General features: G+C 41.8%; 1 protein-coding gene across 2 annotated transcripts; it reads right to left on the bottom strand.

Annotated features, from left to right (window-relative positions):
* Positions 1-4,513: 4,513 nt before the first annotated feature.
* On the bottom strand, positions 4,514-12,839 carry LOC311149259 (nucleobindin-2-like). Of its 2 annotated transcripts, none has more exons than XM_084186365.1 (13): positions 12,738-12,839; positions 11,396-11,533; positions 9,906-10,013; positions 9,571-9,703; positions 8,748-8,845; positions 7,170-7,355; positions 6,284-6,374; positions 6,087-6,145; positions 5,910-6,002; positions 5,668-5,757; positions 5,361-5,531; positions 4,946-5,006; positions 4,514-4,734 (listed from the first exon to the last, which is right to left on the bottom strand). In XM_084186365.1, exons 2-13 carry the CDS (start codon positions 11,531-11,533, stop codon positions 4,622-4,624), a joined length of 1,341 nt encoding a protein of 446 aa, XP_084042491.1. In that variant the 5' UTR covers positions 12,738-12,839; the 3' UTR covers positions 4,514-4,621. The 2 variants fall into 2 exon arrangements, with proteins under 2 accessions (XP_084042491.1, XP_084042490.1); XM_084186364.1 differs by having other exon boundaries at positions 7,149-7,355; positions 12,738-12,827.
* Between the last annotated feature and the right edge of the window lie 319 nt (positions 12,840-13,158).

Here is a 13,158-nt window from a genome sequence, read left to right as displayed (position 1 = left end):
CTGTTTGGTCTTTTCTTTTCTTCCAGAAGCATTTGGGGGAATATGTAGAGATTGAAATAGTCAAACAAGGACAATATGAAAGGACAATATGAAAGGAGAATATGAAGGGAAAGGAGGAGATGGAACAAGGAAGGTGTGGAAATGTTCCAATTCCATCATCGAAGATGCATTGGAAGTCGACACTGCTGAGGAGATGAAGTGTAGTGGACTACATTCCAGTGTCTGCAATGAAATATTGACATATTTGCATGTGTAATACATAATTTGTGTCATATTCTTTCTGTATTAATTTTTGTAGAATGATATTTGATGTTATTGGATACATGTGGGGATCTTAGATGTTTTTGTTTATTTTGTGGAAGCTTAGGGACATGGAGTCTAGGCAGGGATAGAGATAATCCACCGTAGGGTCCGATGGGTCGACCAGCCTGAGAGTGGACATTTTGGATAGTATTTTGTTTGCTGGGGCTTTCATGTGTATTTAATGGCATCATAGTTTCAAATGCATTGATAAAGATTTATGAATTGATCTGGAGTACCTAGGTGGTTGCCTGGGGCAGAGGGGCCGTGAGAGAATTTTACTGTCTTGATTGATGGATGGATATTTGGAAAGAAGGCTGCCAGACAGGTTTTTCGCTCTCACACTCCATAAAGATTTGTTCATATTTCATAGTAATGTATTCACACTTCATAAAGATTTGTTCATATTTCATAGTAATGTATTCACACTTCATAAAGATTTGTTCATATTTCATAGAAAGGTATTTACACTCCAGAGAAAAGTGTTTTGGGTTTATTGTTAAAGATATTCAATAAGAGAGATTGTTACTTGTCATAATCCCATTCTTTTCGAGACTTTTAGTTAGTCTCGAAGGGGGGAAATATGTAGTGTATGGAGATTATGACTTTGCTAATGTTTTCAAGTAGAACCTGAGAGGATGTTTATTCAGTTTCAGAGGGAGTTGTTTTAGAGTGACACCCCATAGAACAGAGGGAGTCTGTGTGTTGTAGACAGGGGATTGGACAGTAGAGGGAGCCACCCATATTTTGGGAAAGATTATAAGTATGGGCTAGCAACAAAGAAGATTAGAGCAGACATATTCTTTTGGGACTCTGTTCTCCGGGTGATCATGACATCTGTAAACTTATGCTGAAATCTTGTGATATGAATAAAACGTATGATCAAAGTTCAGTATAAGCGGACTCCTTTGTTTAACAGCATAATTAGCAACATTGACTCAACACTACATACACTACTAGCCTGTTGCATTGAGACTTGTCTTGTGAAAACCTGGAGCCAAAACGATGACAATAAAAAGTATTTATACCTGTTTTTGCTTTACATCAGTTTAAACACAATGATACAAACAAAACCAAGCTGTAAATGTCTTCCTTTGAAGTACAGCCATATGGATTTCTTGAGTAAGCAGTTGGGACAGATGTGATTTAAGAATACAACAGGAAAACCTGTATGTAGCGATTTCAGTGCGGCCTGTGAGGGGAACAGAAGACAGATCCATGTTCCAGAGAGTCTAAACTTTCAGGATTGGGGTCATAATAGCTAGAGCCAAATTCATAAGAAGAAAATAAATTCAACATGCCACATTGGTTCCGTTTACCACAGAGAGCATTTTATTCTATCTGTTCTCCTCTACCTTACCTGGCTGGCAAAGTACCAGGATGTTATCTCTGCTTTTAAATCTGAATTTAGAAAACTGAATTTGAAAACTGAATCTGAAATCTGAGAAGTTGAATGTATGAAACTTTAATAAATTTAGAATTATAGTTTGTAAACTTGATACAGACACTGAATGCAATATCAATCATTTAGACTCAAGGGCCACATCAGGATTTAGAAAATCTATGGAGGGCCGCACAGTTTCTTTTTGGACCGGTTTGCGGGCCAGAAAATTGACAGTTATTTCCAAACACATAGGTCCATAATAATTTCTACATATGACTTTCTATCTGGTTTTCAACGTTCAAGTGTAGTGTGGTATTTTTTATATTTTTTGGGAAATCCACTGCAGGCCACATTTAATCGGATCCGTCCTATAGGCCGTATTTTGCCCAACCCTGATGAAGACCACGCTAAATTAGAAATGGTGGTTTGGTTCCTGACTCAAAGAGAAGACACTGCTGTGCTCCACAACTAAGGCTGCCTAACCGGCATAACAGATACATCTCTTTATATGGCTCTGGGACACATCTATAAACAGTATGGCTCTGGGTGGAATGATGGGTATTCTGTTGGTTTCAGTCTGTAAAGGATTGGGTGGACCAGAGAATGGCCAGACCTGTTGGTTTCAGTCTGTAAAGGATTGGGTGGACCAGGGAATGGCCAGACCTGTTGGTTTCAGTCTGTAAAGGATTGGATGGACCAGAGAATGGCCAGACCTGTTGGTTTCAGTCTGTAAAGGATTGGGTGGACCAGAGAATGGCCAGACCTGTTGGTTTCAGTCTGTAAAGGATTGGGTGGACCAGAGAATGGCCAGACCTGTTGGTTTCAGTCTGTAAAGGATTGGGTGGCCCAGAGAATGGCCAGACCTGTTGGTTTCAGTCTGTAAAGGATTGGGTGGACCAGAGAATGGCCAGACCTGTTGGTTTCAGTCTGTAAAGGATTGGGTGGACCAGAGAATGGCCAGACCTGTTGGTTTCAGTCTGTAAAGGATTGGGTGGACCAGAGAATGGCCAGACCTGTTGGTTTCAGTCTGTAAAGGATTGGGTGGACCAGAGAATGGCCAGACCTGTTGGTTTCAGTCTGTAAAGGATTGGGTGGACCAGAGAATGGCCAGACCTGTTGGTTTCAGTCTGTAAAGGATTGGGTGGACCAGGGAATGGCCAGACCTGTTGGTTTCAGTCTATAAAGGATTGGGTGGACCAGAGAATGGCCAGACCTGTTGGTTTCAGTCTGTAAAGGATTGGGTGGACCAGGGAATGGCCAGACCTGTTGGTTTCAGTCTGTAAAGGATTGGGTGGACCAGAGAATGGCCAGACCTGTTGGTTTCAGTCTGTAAAGGATTGAGTGGACCAGAGAATGGCCAGACCTGTTGGTTTCAGTCTGTAAAGGATTGGGTGGACCAGAGAATGGCCAGACCTGTTGGTTTCAGTCTGTAAAGGATTGGGTGGACCAGGGAATGGCCAGACCTGTTGGTTTCAGTCTGTAAAGGATTGGGTGGACCAGAGAATGGCCAGACCTGTTGGTTTCAGTCTGTAAAGGATTGGGTGGACCAGAGAATGGCCAGACCTGTTGGTTTCAGTCTGTAAAGGATTGAGTGGACCAGAGAATGGCCAGACCTGTTGGACAGAAGCTACTGTAGTCAGACATGCAACCAGGTGATTAAGACCATGATTCCACCCTCACAGGGATATAGTACAGAAGAATATCCATGGTATTAAGTATAGAAGAATATCCATGGTATTAAGTTTAGAATGATATCCATGGTATTAAGTTTAGAAGAATATCCATGGTATTAAGTTTAGAATAATATCCATGGTATTAAGTATAGAAGAATATCCATGGTATTACGTTTAGAATAATATCCATGGTATTAAGTATAGAAGAATATCCATGGTATTAAGTTTAGAATGATATCCATGGTATTAAGTATAGAAGAATATCCATGGTATTAAGTTTAGAATGATATCCATGGTATTAAGTATTGTAGAACATCCATGGTATTAAGTATAGAAGAATATCCATGGTAAACAGACAGTCACCACTAAGATAAATGAAATACCAATCCCACTATTGTCAGTATCAACCACAATGGGACAATTAACAACGTTCATAGTCCACTTTAAACCAGGAAGAATGGCAGTTTATGGCAGGTTAAAAAGAGGTGGCCAACATTGAATTACAGTACCATAATAGTTTCTTGATTAACAAAGTCCAATTAAAACCAATGTAATACTAATAACTATTTATGCCTTCATTGTCATTGATGTGAAGCCAATATGAGTTTGTATCTGTGTATGGGCAATTATTAATGTCAGGAATGAATCAGCAAGACTATTTAAAGCGTATCGAAATAGACATTAATTTGACCTTCATTTTCCCACCTCTGTAAACGATTTAACCAAATGTTTTTTGTATATTAAACATGTTTCTCCACATAATCAATGTCACTGTGTAGCCTACCTAGCCTACCTAACTAGGTAGAAAACTAAATACTTGACACATTCTGCTAATATTCAGGAACAAAAACTCTTCCCACTTCTCCCAAAGCACTTCCCTCTAGAACTGTGCACTGGTTGTCAAGGAGGTTATAATGAACTAATAACAAAGAGTGGATTGTCCACAGAATGCCTGGTTCAGAGATTCTTTCAAGTCTTGTCGGTTGTGATGGCTGCTCCTGCCTGCTACGGAATGCCACTACTAGAAGTGGGTCAAAATCAAAGGTTACATTCTGATTGGTTTAGCTAGTCTCCGGAAATTGTTGGACTGTATGTGTGCATTCGGGTGTGTTGTGGGAAATCCGGAGCTCCGACAACACATTAAAACAAACTCAAACTGGATTAATTGCAAGATTTATAGACACACAAAAACACATATGCACACGTAAACACACGCACACGCAAACACACACAGATCCACACACAGAAAAAGCTGCTGGGCCTGCTAAGAGTGTGCAGGTAAGTCTTGCTGGTGACCAGGGGGTAGAGGTTGGCTGTCTCCTGGTAGTACTGGAAATGCTTGACCTCCAGGGGGCACTGCTACTGTAGCTCCTCCATCTAAAGACAAGTTAACACATCACCACAGTGTTTGAAACAGATGGGGACAAATCCTAACTTCCTCTTCAGTCTAATGTTCACTTAGTCTCCCATTGACATCAATGCATGACTACTTAAGTGTAAGTTAGGATTCTACCATTAGTTATTATTAAATGATGGTAATACTAGTCTATGGAAAAGGATGTTATAACTGAAGGTAACTTGAACTAACCTTTAACCTCAACAGCGGCGTTTACTTTTTCCGATTTTATTATCTGCATGTGTTCCACGGCCTGAGGAGAAGACAGACAAGAGAAGAAGAAGATGTTATCCCACCAACATGGGAGAGTGATGACCCAGTTCAAAAGTGTTTCCAATTTCAAACTGTAGATTAAACGGTGCTCTCTTTTGTTGAGGGTGAGGCAAAGTCACACAATAAACAGTCAAATTACAAGTCATGTATTTATGAAGTTGGTTACCCCTCTAATACTGAAGGTGCTGGATTCCACTGTGTCAAAGCTCCTCTGCTATGGGGCTGCAGATGCATTTTGTGTCAAATGGGTACGTTAGCTGTTTATGAGTTGTTAGCTGTTTATGCTAACATTTTGTAGATGCTAACATTGCTATGTGCTACTGTATTAGGTTACCTGCTGCAGCTCAGCTTTCTGGGCATTGAGCTTATCCTGCTGCCTCTCCAGCTCCTCCTTCTGTTTCTGTAGATCTGTGTTCTTCTGGTTGAGGTTGCTCTCCTCCTGGGCCAGCTGCTCCTCAAACAACTTAATCTCCTCTTCTGTGTACGCGGGAGCCTGCTCCAGAGTCTGAGGAGGAGGAGAGAAGATGAGATGAGAGGGTAGAAGCTCCATTATTGCATAGCCTCTTAGAGTTAGGATCAACACCATTTCTGTACTCTTGACCACCTCAGGCTGCAGCAGGTGTTGGCAGCCTGTCTCTTACCTCCCAGCTGTCTGGCTCTAAGAACTCTTTCTTGTTTGTGGACATCAGGAACTCCTCCAGGGAGACCAGTCTGTCCTTGTTGGTGTCTACCTGAGTACAGATGAAAGGAAGGCAATGTCAGCAAGTAGGTTGACTGAAGAAGCAGTGGGGCAAAGTCCTGAAAACAGTTGGATGTGTGTGTGTGTGGTGTGTACGGTATGACTCAGTGACCCCATCATACCCCACCCCTCGTGCCAGCTCACCTCATTCATGACGTGTTCCCTCATGCGCAGTCTCTCCTCCTCCATCTCTGTCATGTCATCCTCATCTAGATTGGAGCTGTACATCTTCTCCAGCTACAAAACACACACACACAAACACATACTTCAACACTGGGCCTACTCCAGCTACAAAACACACACACACACACACACACACACCTCTTTAGTGAACAGGGCTTCAAGCTCCTGCTCATCAATGTAGGCATCTCCGTTGGTGTCTGCAAGACATCAAGTATTGTATTTGATCATTTCTCAATAGGCTTCGTTGTGGTTGGTGTGTAATTTGAGACAAGATTATTTTATTATACTTTTGTTCAGTGTTTTCAACCTGTGACTGGCTTCTGGTGTGAACTTACCGTGGAGTTTGAAGAAGGTCTTGGGGTCAAACTCATTTGGGTCCAAACCGTCTGACTCCTTCCAGACCTCTTTCAGCTGGTCCTGACTGCCCTATACACACACACACACACGCACACACACATACACACACACACACACACACACACACACACACACACACACACACACACACACACACACACACACACACGCACGCATGCACGCACACACACACACACACACATACGCTTCACTTTAAAGACTTCAGTAGAACAGTTTATACTGTATATACAGTAACATAGTCTTTGTTAATGTTAGATTAATATCATTGTAAATTCCTAGCGGGTGATTTTTTTTGTAGCCTGGTCCCAGATCTGTTTGTGCTGTGAAGGTATACAGGCTCCAAGAGCCTGTTTGTGCTGTATAGGTATACCAGGCTAGTGAATTTGGGGTTCAGGTAATTTGGGGTTTAATGTCACTGAAATGTCTTTAGGGGGTTGATTATCACGGTAAATGTCTCACAGGGTGGTTGATTTTGGGTTTAGTTACATTATCAAGGTAATGTCTCACAGGGTGGTTGATTTTGGGTTTAGTTACATTATCAAGGTAATGTCTCACAGGGTGGTTGATTTTGGGTTTAGTTACATTATCAAGGTAATGTCTCACAGGGTGGTTGATTTTGGGTTTAGTTACATTATCAAGGTAATGTTTCACAGGGTGGTTGATTTTGGGTTTAGTTACATTATCAAGGTAATGTCTCACAGGGTGGTTGATTTTGGGTTTAGTTACATTATCAAGGTAATGTCTCACAGGGTGGTTGATTTTGGGTTTAGTTACATTATCAAGGTAATGTCTCACAGGGTGGTTGATTTTGGGTTTAGTTACATTATCAAGGTAATGTCTCACAGGGTGGTTGATTTTGGGATGGTCTGCGTGTTTCTTCCTCAGCTCTTCATAGTGCTGCTCCTCGTCTTTGCGATGCTCCTCGTCGAGGTTCTTCAGGTGCTCCTTTCTATCGTGCTCCTTCATCATCTCGTACCTCTTAAACTCCTCGTGGCGCTTCTTGTCGTAGTTCTCCAGGTCACTGGTCGCCTATATATAAACCAGGAAAAAAAGAGCATGAGATTCTTATTCTTTCTATAGAAACCCTAATTTTACCAGGTAAGTGAACATTTTGGTAGATCTGTGTAATGGGAAATTATTTGATTAATTATTTTCCTTCACTTGTGAGTCTACAATTATCTGTTGTAACTAAGTATGGATGTTCTTACCTTTGACCTGTTTGAACTGCCAGTATCAAATGTCTGTCAGTGTTGAATGTTTGATAGTGATTTATGCCAGAGCTGCGGAAGGTACACTGAAAATGTCTCTGTGATGCGGCGTGATTCTGTAGTCGCTGATGCTGTGACTTCGTACAAGCCTCTCGGGCTGATGTTCACAGAACATCTGGCACTGTCTGATTAATACAGGGTCCTTCTCAGAGAAGGACCGTTAGACATTCCCTATGCTTCTGTTCTGGAGGCATTCTCCCTGAATTCTTGTATTCAACTGGATTCCTTTTGATTGACTTCATTAATGACTGCTCTCCTTTATGTTCACCTGGAAATTCCCATTACAAACTGGAATTGAAATGAATACTATATAAGCCCACTGTTCTGTGTCAGAGACCACTAACAACTAGGGAACGAGACCATTAGAGAAGAGAGTGAGAAAGACGTGACATGTTCTTGATGATTAGTTTTAAGTGCAAATTATCGCCCTCTAAAAGTTTTTTCACCAGACGGAGCACATGTACGTGATGTGCATGGTTAGGGCAAACTTTCCAATAGATCTGCTATTATTCAAACACAGCAAGTTAGCTTTAAGGCTATAACCCCTTTGGGCTGTTGGCTCAAAAAGGATGTCCTCGTTCAGAGAGTTGGATGTCCTCGTTCAGAGAGTTGGATGTCCTCGTTCAGAGAGTTGGATGTCCTCGTTCAGAGAGTTGGATGTCCTCGTTCAGAGAGTTGGATGTCCTCGTTCAGAGAGTTGTTTATTAATTCAAGAGGCAACAAGTGCAGCGCAAACATTTCGGTCGTAAGGCCATTGTCAGTGTGTATTTTTCAGTATAGACCTTGGCCCATGCACCACAAGTTCTGAGCACAGTGGTTTTAAGAACCATTTTAATCATTGTATCATGGTGTAGTGAAGGGTTTCCCAACTGGCGAAATCAGCTCCAAGGGATTTTCATTTGGGAATTCTGTTCCCAAGTATTCCCACACATAATAGAGAGACATGATCATATACAAATGTAAGCAAGGTTTGAAATTATTATGTTTTAGTCAAATATTATATCTGTTTGGGCTTCTTGCGGTCAATTTGCAGTCTACAAATTATATGTAATTATGTTCCGGCACCTCGACCAGCCGCTCAATAATTTTTTGGGGCCCGTGGCTGAATCTAGTTGATGATCCCTGGTGTAGTGTGTATGGACAACATCCTTACCGATTTAATAAGCTTATCCAGGTCATCCACTTCGAAGGTGTGTGGGTTCATGTGGTTCATGTACTCAAACTGCTTGAGCAGCGCCTTGTGGTTCATTTCTGTGGGGAAAGATGAGAGAAGGATCTGATTAGGAGGGAAACTAATACTATACCATTTAAGTGGTTACAAGTCCCTTGCTGACAACTGCTGACAAAATGGAGGCTGTATATGATGAGGTAATTGTGCAGTTACAGCTGACGTTTATCCACAATTCAATCATTGTAATTATACTGTATGTTTGTAATAAATGATAGTGACCTTTAGTCTGAAACGTTGTATATTAAAATCCCCTCTTAACAATAATGAACTAGACACACCATTTTGACTGATAATACCAAGCAGTTATTGACATTGTGGACATTGGTAGTGCAATGCAAAATCATTGCTAAGATTTCACAGGCAGTTGAGTTTTTTGATGACCGACTCTCGACTGCACGTTAGCTTTGGCAGTGACCACAGCTAAGTATTTCTGGCAGTTCCAATGTAAGCACAGACTTGTTTGAGTGCAAGACCATGCTTGTAGTAGAACCTCAACCCCGCTTGTAGTAGAACCTCAATCCCTCTTCCCAAATGTGTCAATATAGACATTTCACAACATTTTACTATTTACTTGCACAATAGCCTCAAGGCACTTCCACTTTCCTATGTGACAGACTATATCAAGCTTAGAATGTTGGTGGTGCATTACATCATGTCCTGTCAAGTGGACAAACATTCCTGCTCATAAGTTGGCGGCCAGTTAGACAGGAAATGACATATTTGAATAACATATAGACCAGCGTACCATGCCTTCCCTCAACGTCTTGTTTGGCTTTGATGAGCTTCCGTAGCCTGTTCACCTCCTGCCTCTTCAGCTCGTCCAGTTTGGTCCTCACGTGATGGCCGACAAAGTCCAGCTCTTTGGCCAGCTTGCCTTGCTGCTCAGAAACAAAAGCAGCCAGAGATTTTCGAGGGCCAATAACAATCAAAGGAAACCAACCAGGCTAGCTGGATTGTGTTCATTAGGGCACGGAACGAACAACAGCTGAAAATGTTTTGCAACGGGAAAATAAAATGAGCATTTCCTATTGGACGAGTACAAATAGCCCCTCCCTGCAAATGCTATAGCTGCTGGGGTACCTTAATGTCCTCCATGTCTGTATTGTGGAGCTTCTCTCTGAAATGCTGGTCCTTCTCCAGGAAATCAATGACTTCCCTGAGGTAGCGGTCATAGTGAAGCCCGGTGTCCTGAAACAAAAACCCAAAGTCCAAATCCACATTGCAGTATGTAAATTGACAGAGGGGAGAGGTTTACATTGGATTCACATGTGGCCTATGGTATGTCTAGACCTCCTTCCATTTCCCGGAGTGATGTATTTCTTTAAGAGCCTTTCCTCTTTCTGGCTCAGGCTCCAAGAGCCTTTACTTTTTCTTATGCGTACAAATAGCCTCAGTGCAGTGGGCAACTGGGAGGAGGTTCTCCATGGACTTCACAGTGTCCTAAATAGCCTAGCTTAGTCTGAAACCACGTTTCCATCCACAGATTTTATGCAAGAAATACCGTATAAAAACAAATCACGACAGCTGTGATGGAAACAGGTAGTGTCAGTACAATTTTATAAATGCCGACAGATAATTTGTTCGATCGACATGGTGGGATCTTTTTTTTGTTGGTAAAATTAATTATGCGAGAAATGGCAGTGGAAACGCCTTTATGCGCAAATATTGATATAATAACCATCATATCAAAGTAAACTTGGAGTCACGCGATGATATGGTGTGTGGTCCTCCCACTACGACTGTAATCCAGGCTCTGTCACAGCCGGCCGCGACCGGGAGACTCATGGGCGGCGCACAATTGGCCCAGCATCGTCCAGGGTTGGGGAGGGAATGGCCGGCAGGGATGTAGCTCAGTTGATAGAGCATGGCGTTTGCAACGCCAGGGTTGTGGGTTCGATTCCCACGGGGGGCCAGTATAAAAAAAATATATATAAATGTATTCACTAACTGTAAGTCGCTCTGGATAAGAGCGTCTGCTAAATGACTAAAATGTAAATGTAAATGTAATAAGTTATGATGAACTGCACAGGGGGTTGAAAGTGCAAGGTGATAAACTTGATGCTCCTTTCCAATAATTAGTCTCGCTCTTTTATCCATAATAATCTCATCATGTAGGCTAAATTCACACTATATTTGCGAGCTGTTGGCTAGAGCGCAGGAGCCAATACCAGAGTGGGCACATTCGCTATATAACGCAACATTTTTTTGTGACAAGACCATCAGTAGAGTTGAAAATGCAATGGAAACCCATTTAACTTGTAGTTTTAATTCAGTACATGGTAATTTAACCACAATAATTATTTTTATGTGCACTACGTCATCACACACAGACTATCTGCAACAAGTCAATTTGATGGAAACACATCTCTGTTGGGAAAATGCGCATATTGTTTTTATACGTATTTTTGAATATTCACATGAAAATCTGACACCAATTGGATGGAAACCTAGCTAGTCTCAAAATATTGTTTGACAAGTATTAAACATCACATCTGCTTCCTACACAGTCATTATATCGTATGCATCAAATCGCACATAGGTACTGCAACACACACATACACTCCACTCACCACACTCTGTGGTGCCTCCAGTTTCTCCTCTGGGGTTTCCACTTTAGTCTTGTCCACAGCGATGGGCACTGCTTCCACACAGAACCACAGGCTCAGGGGGAGCACAGCGTACTGGCAGAATGCTTTACTCCATAACATCTGTGTACACAGGAGAACATCACCAAGCTAAGGTTAATCATTGACTACATCAACAGCTGATTCAAGAGAAACTATGAGAAATGGCTAATGGTCAAATAGACACATTTCATACTTCACAGTTGGTTAAATGAAATGACACTAATCTACTATTTCACAGACAGAATGGCAAGATGTACAGCATCTATTTGAGCCTATAGGTAAGTCATTGATATTGTATGTTTCCAATGGAGCTCTTTAAGTATAGGGCATATTAAATTACTAAATGTTTAATTTGAACAAACAGGGTTATACTGAACTGTTCTTCAGTAAACATCACCCTCTTATGGTAAGTTCAATGTGGGCGATGCTTTTGGAATCAGTGAACCCACACCCACTCCTCCCTATTGACCAATGTGTTGACAAATTCAAGAAGTTTAATCTTAATCTCCACAGTAACCTCCACCAGAAGAAAACCGTGGCGACTGTGCCACTCATGTCTCTGTGGGATAAAAGGGGTGTTCAGCTAGGTTGAAGAGATCTTCAACCTACGTGTTCAGTAGGACACATTTTGGAACGTTCAGATATGTTTGCCAGAACAAAAGTGCCTCTCTGACATGTAGAACAAGAAATCATGTTGGCTCTATTCATTGCATTTCTATCTGCAGTGTTCGACAACGTTTAGCAACTGAACATAATATGCCACTAAGCAGACGCTTTTATCCAAAGCGACTTACAGTCATGCGTGCATACATTTTTGTGTATGGGTGGTCCCGGGGATCGAACCTACTAACTGGCGTTACAAGCGCCGTGCTCTACCAGCTGAGCTACAGAGGACCATAGCCCAGTTCTCTTGGGCTTTGACACCTGAAAGAGAACCTTGTCAACCTGTTTAGATGTAACATCATGACCACATCAGCAGCAGCCAATAGTTTTGCACATGTTCTGTTACATCTGTTATCTAGCCATCTAATTTGACCAGGTTCATATTGTGGGTATTTCTTGATAATATTCTAATGAGCTCTGTGTACGATATACAGGTAGTAGCATAATAACTAGCTAGCTAGGTACTGAAGTGTTGAACAAGTATGCTGTGGATAGATGATAAGCATGCATGATGCAAGTCGCATCTCCCTCCAACTGGCGATCTGCAACTACTGAACTGTCATTTGTCCATAATAGCATGATAATACATTTAATTGAAAAGCTAAGAGAAACAGAAACTTACTTTGACAGTAGACCCTTTTCAGTTATTTTCTGTCACGTTGCGCTTTTGAAACGTTTGCTATAATTCATCCAACCCTGGAGACAATTCGAAAAGACTGGAGTCTGTTTACAGCTGTCATGCACTTTACACCGGTCAGCCTCTTCCTAGTAAGACCAACCAAACCCCTAATTGCCATGGTAACGCCCCGCCCCCAACCATCACCATTGGGTAAAAATGTTCTCTTTGCTCTGTGAAATAGTCGCGTTAGCAGCCAGTTGGGCAGAAGTAGTCAGTCAAATTGTTTCCTCAAAATTGTTGGTCAAGGTGCTGTGAAGCAAGATGTACGTGGCGTTTACAAACCTGTGTAAACCAAGAAGGTGGAGTTACATCAGAGCCGAAGAGATGCTGAATTGGGACGTGGTCCAACCCAATGGGTCCAACT

This window comes from Coregonus lavaretus (assembly GCF_964263955.1).
Source record: "Coregonus lavaretus genome assembly, chromosome: 21".
NCBI lineage: Eukaryota > Metazoa > Chordata > Actinopteri > Salmoniformes > Salmonidae > Coregonus > Coregonus lavaretus.
The sequence above is the reverse complement of the archived record's forward strand: the minus strand, read 5'-3'. Positions and strand labels throughout refer to the sequence as shown.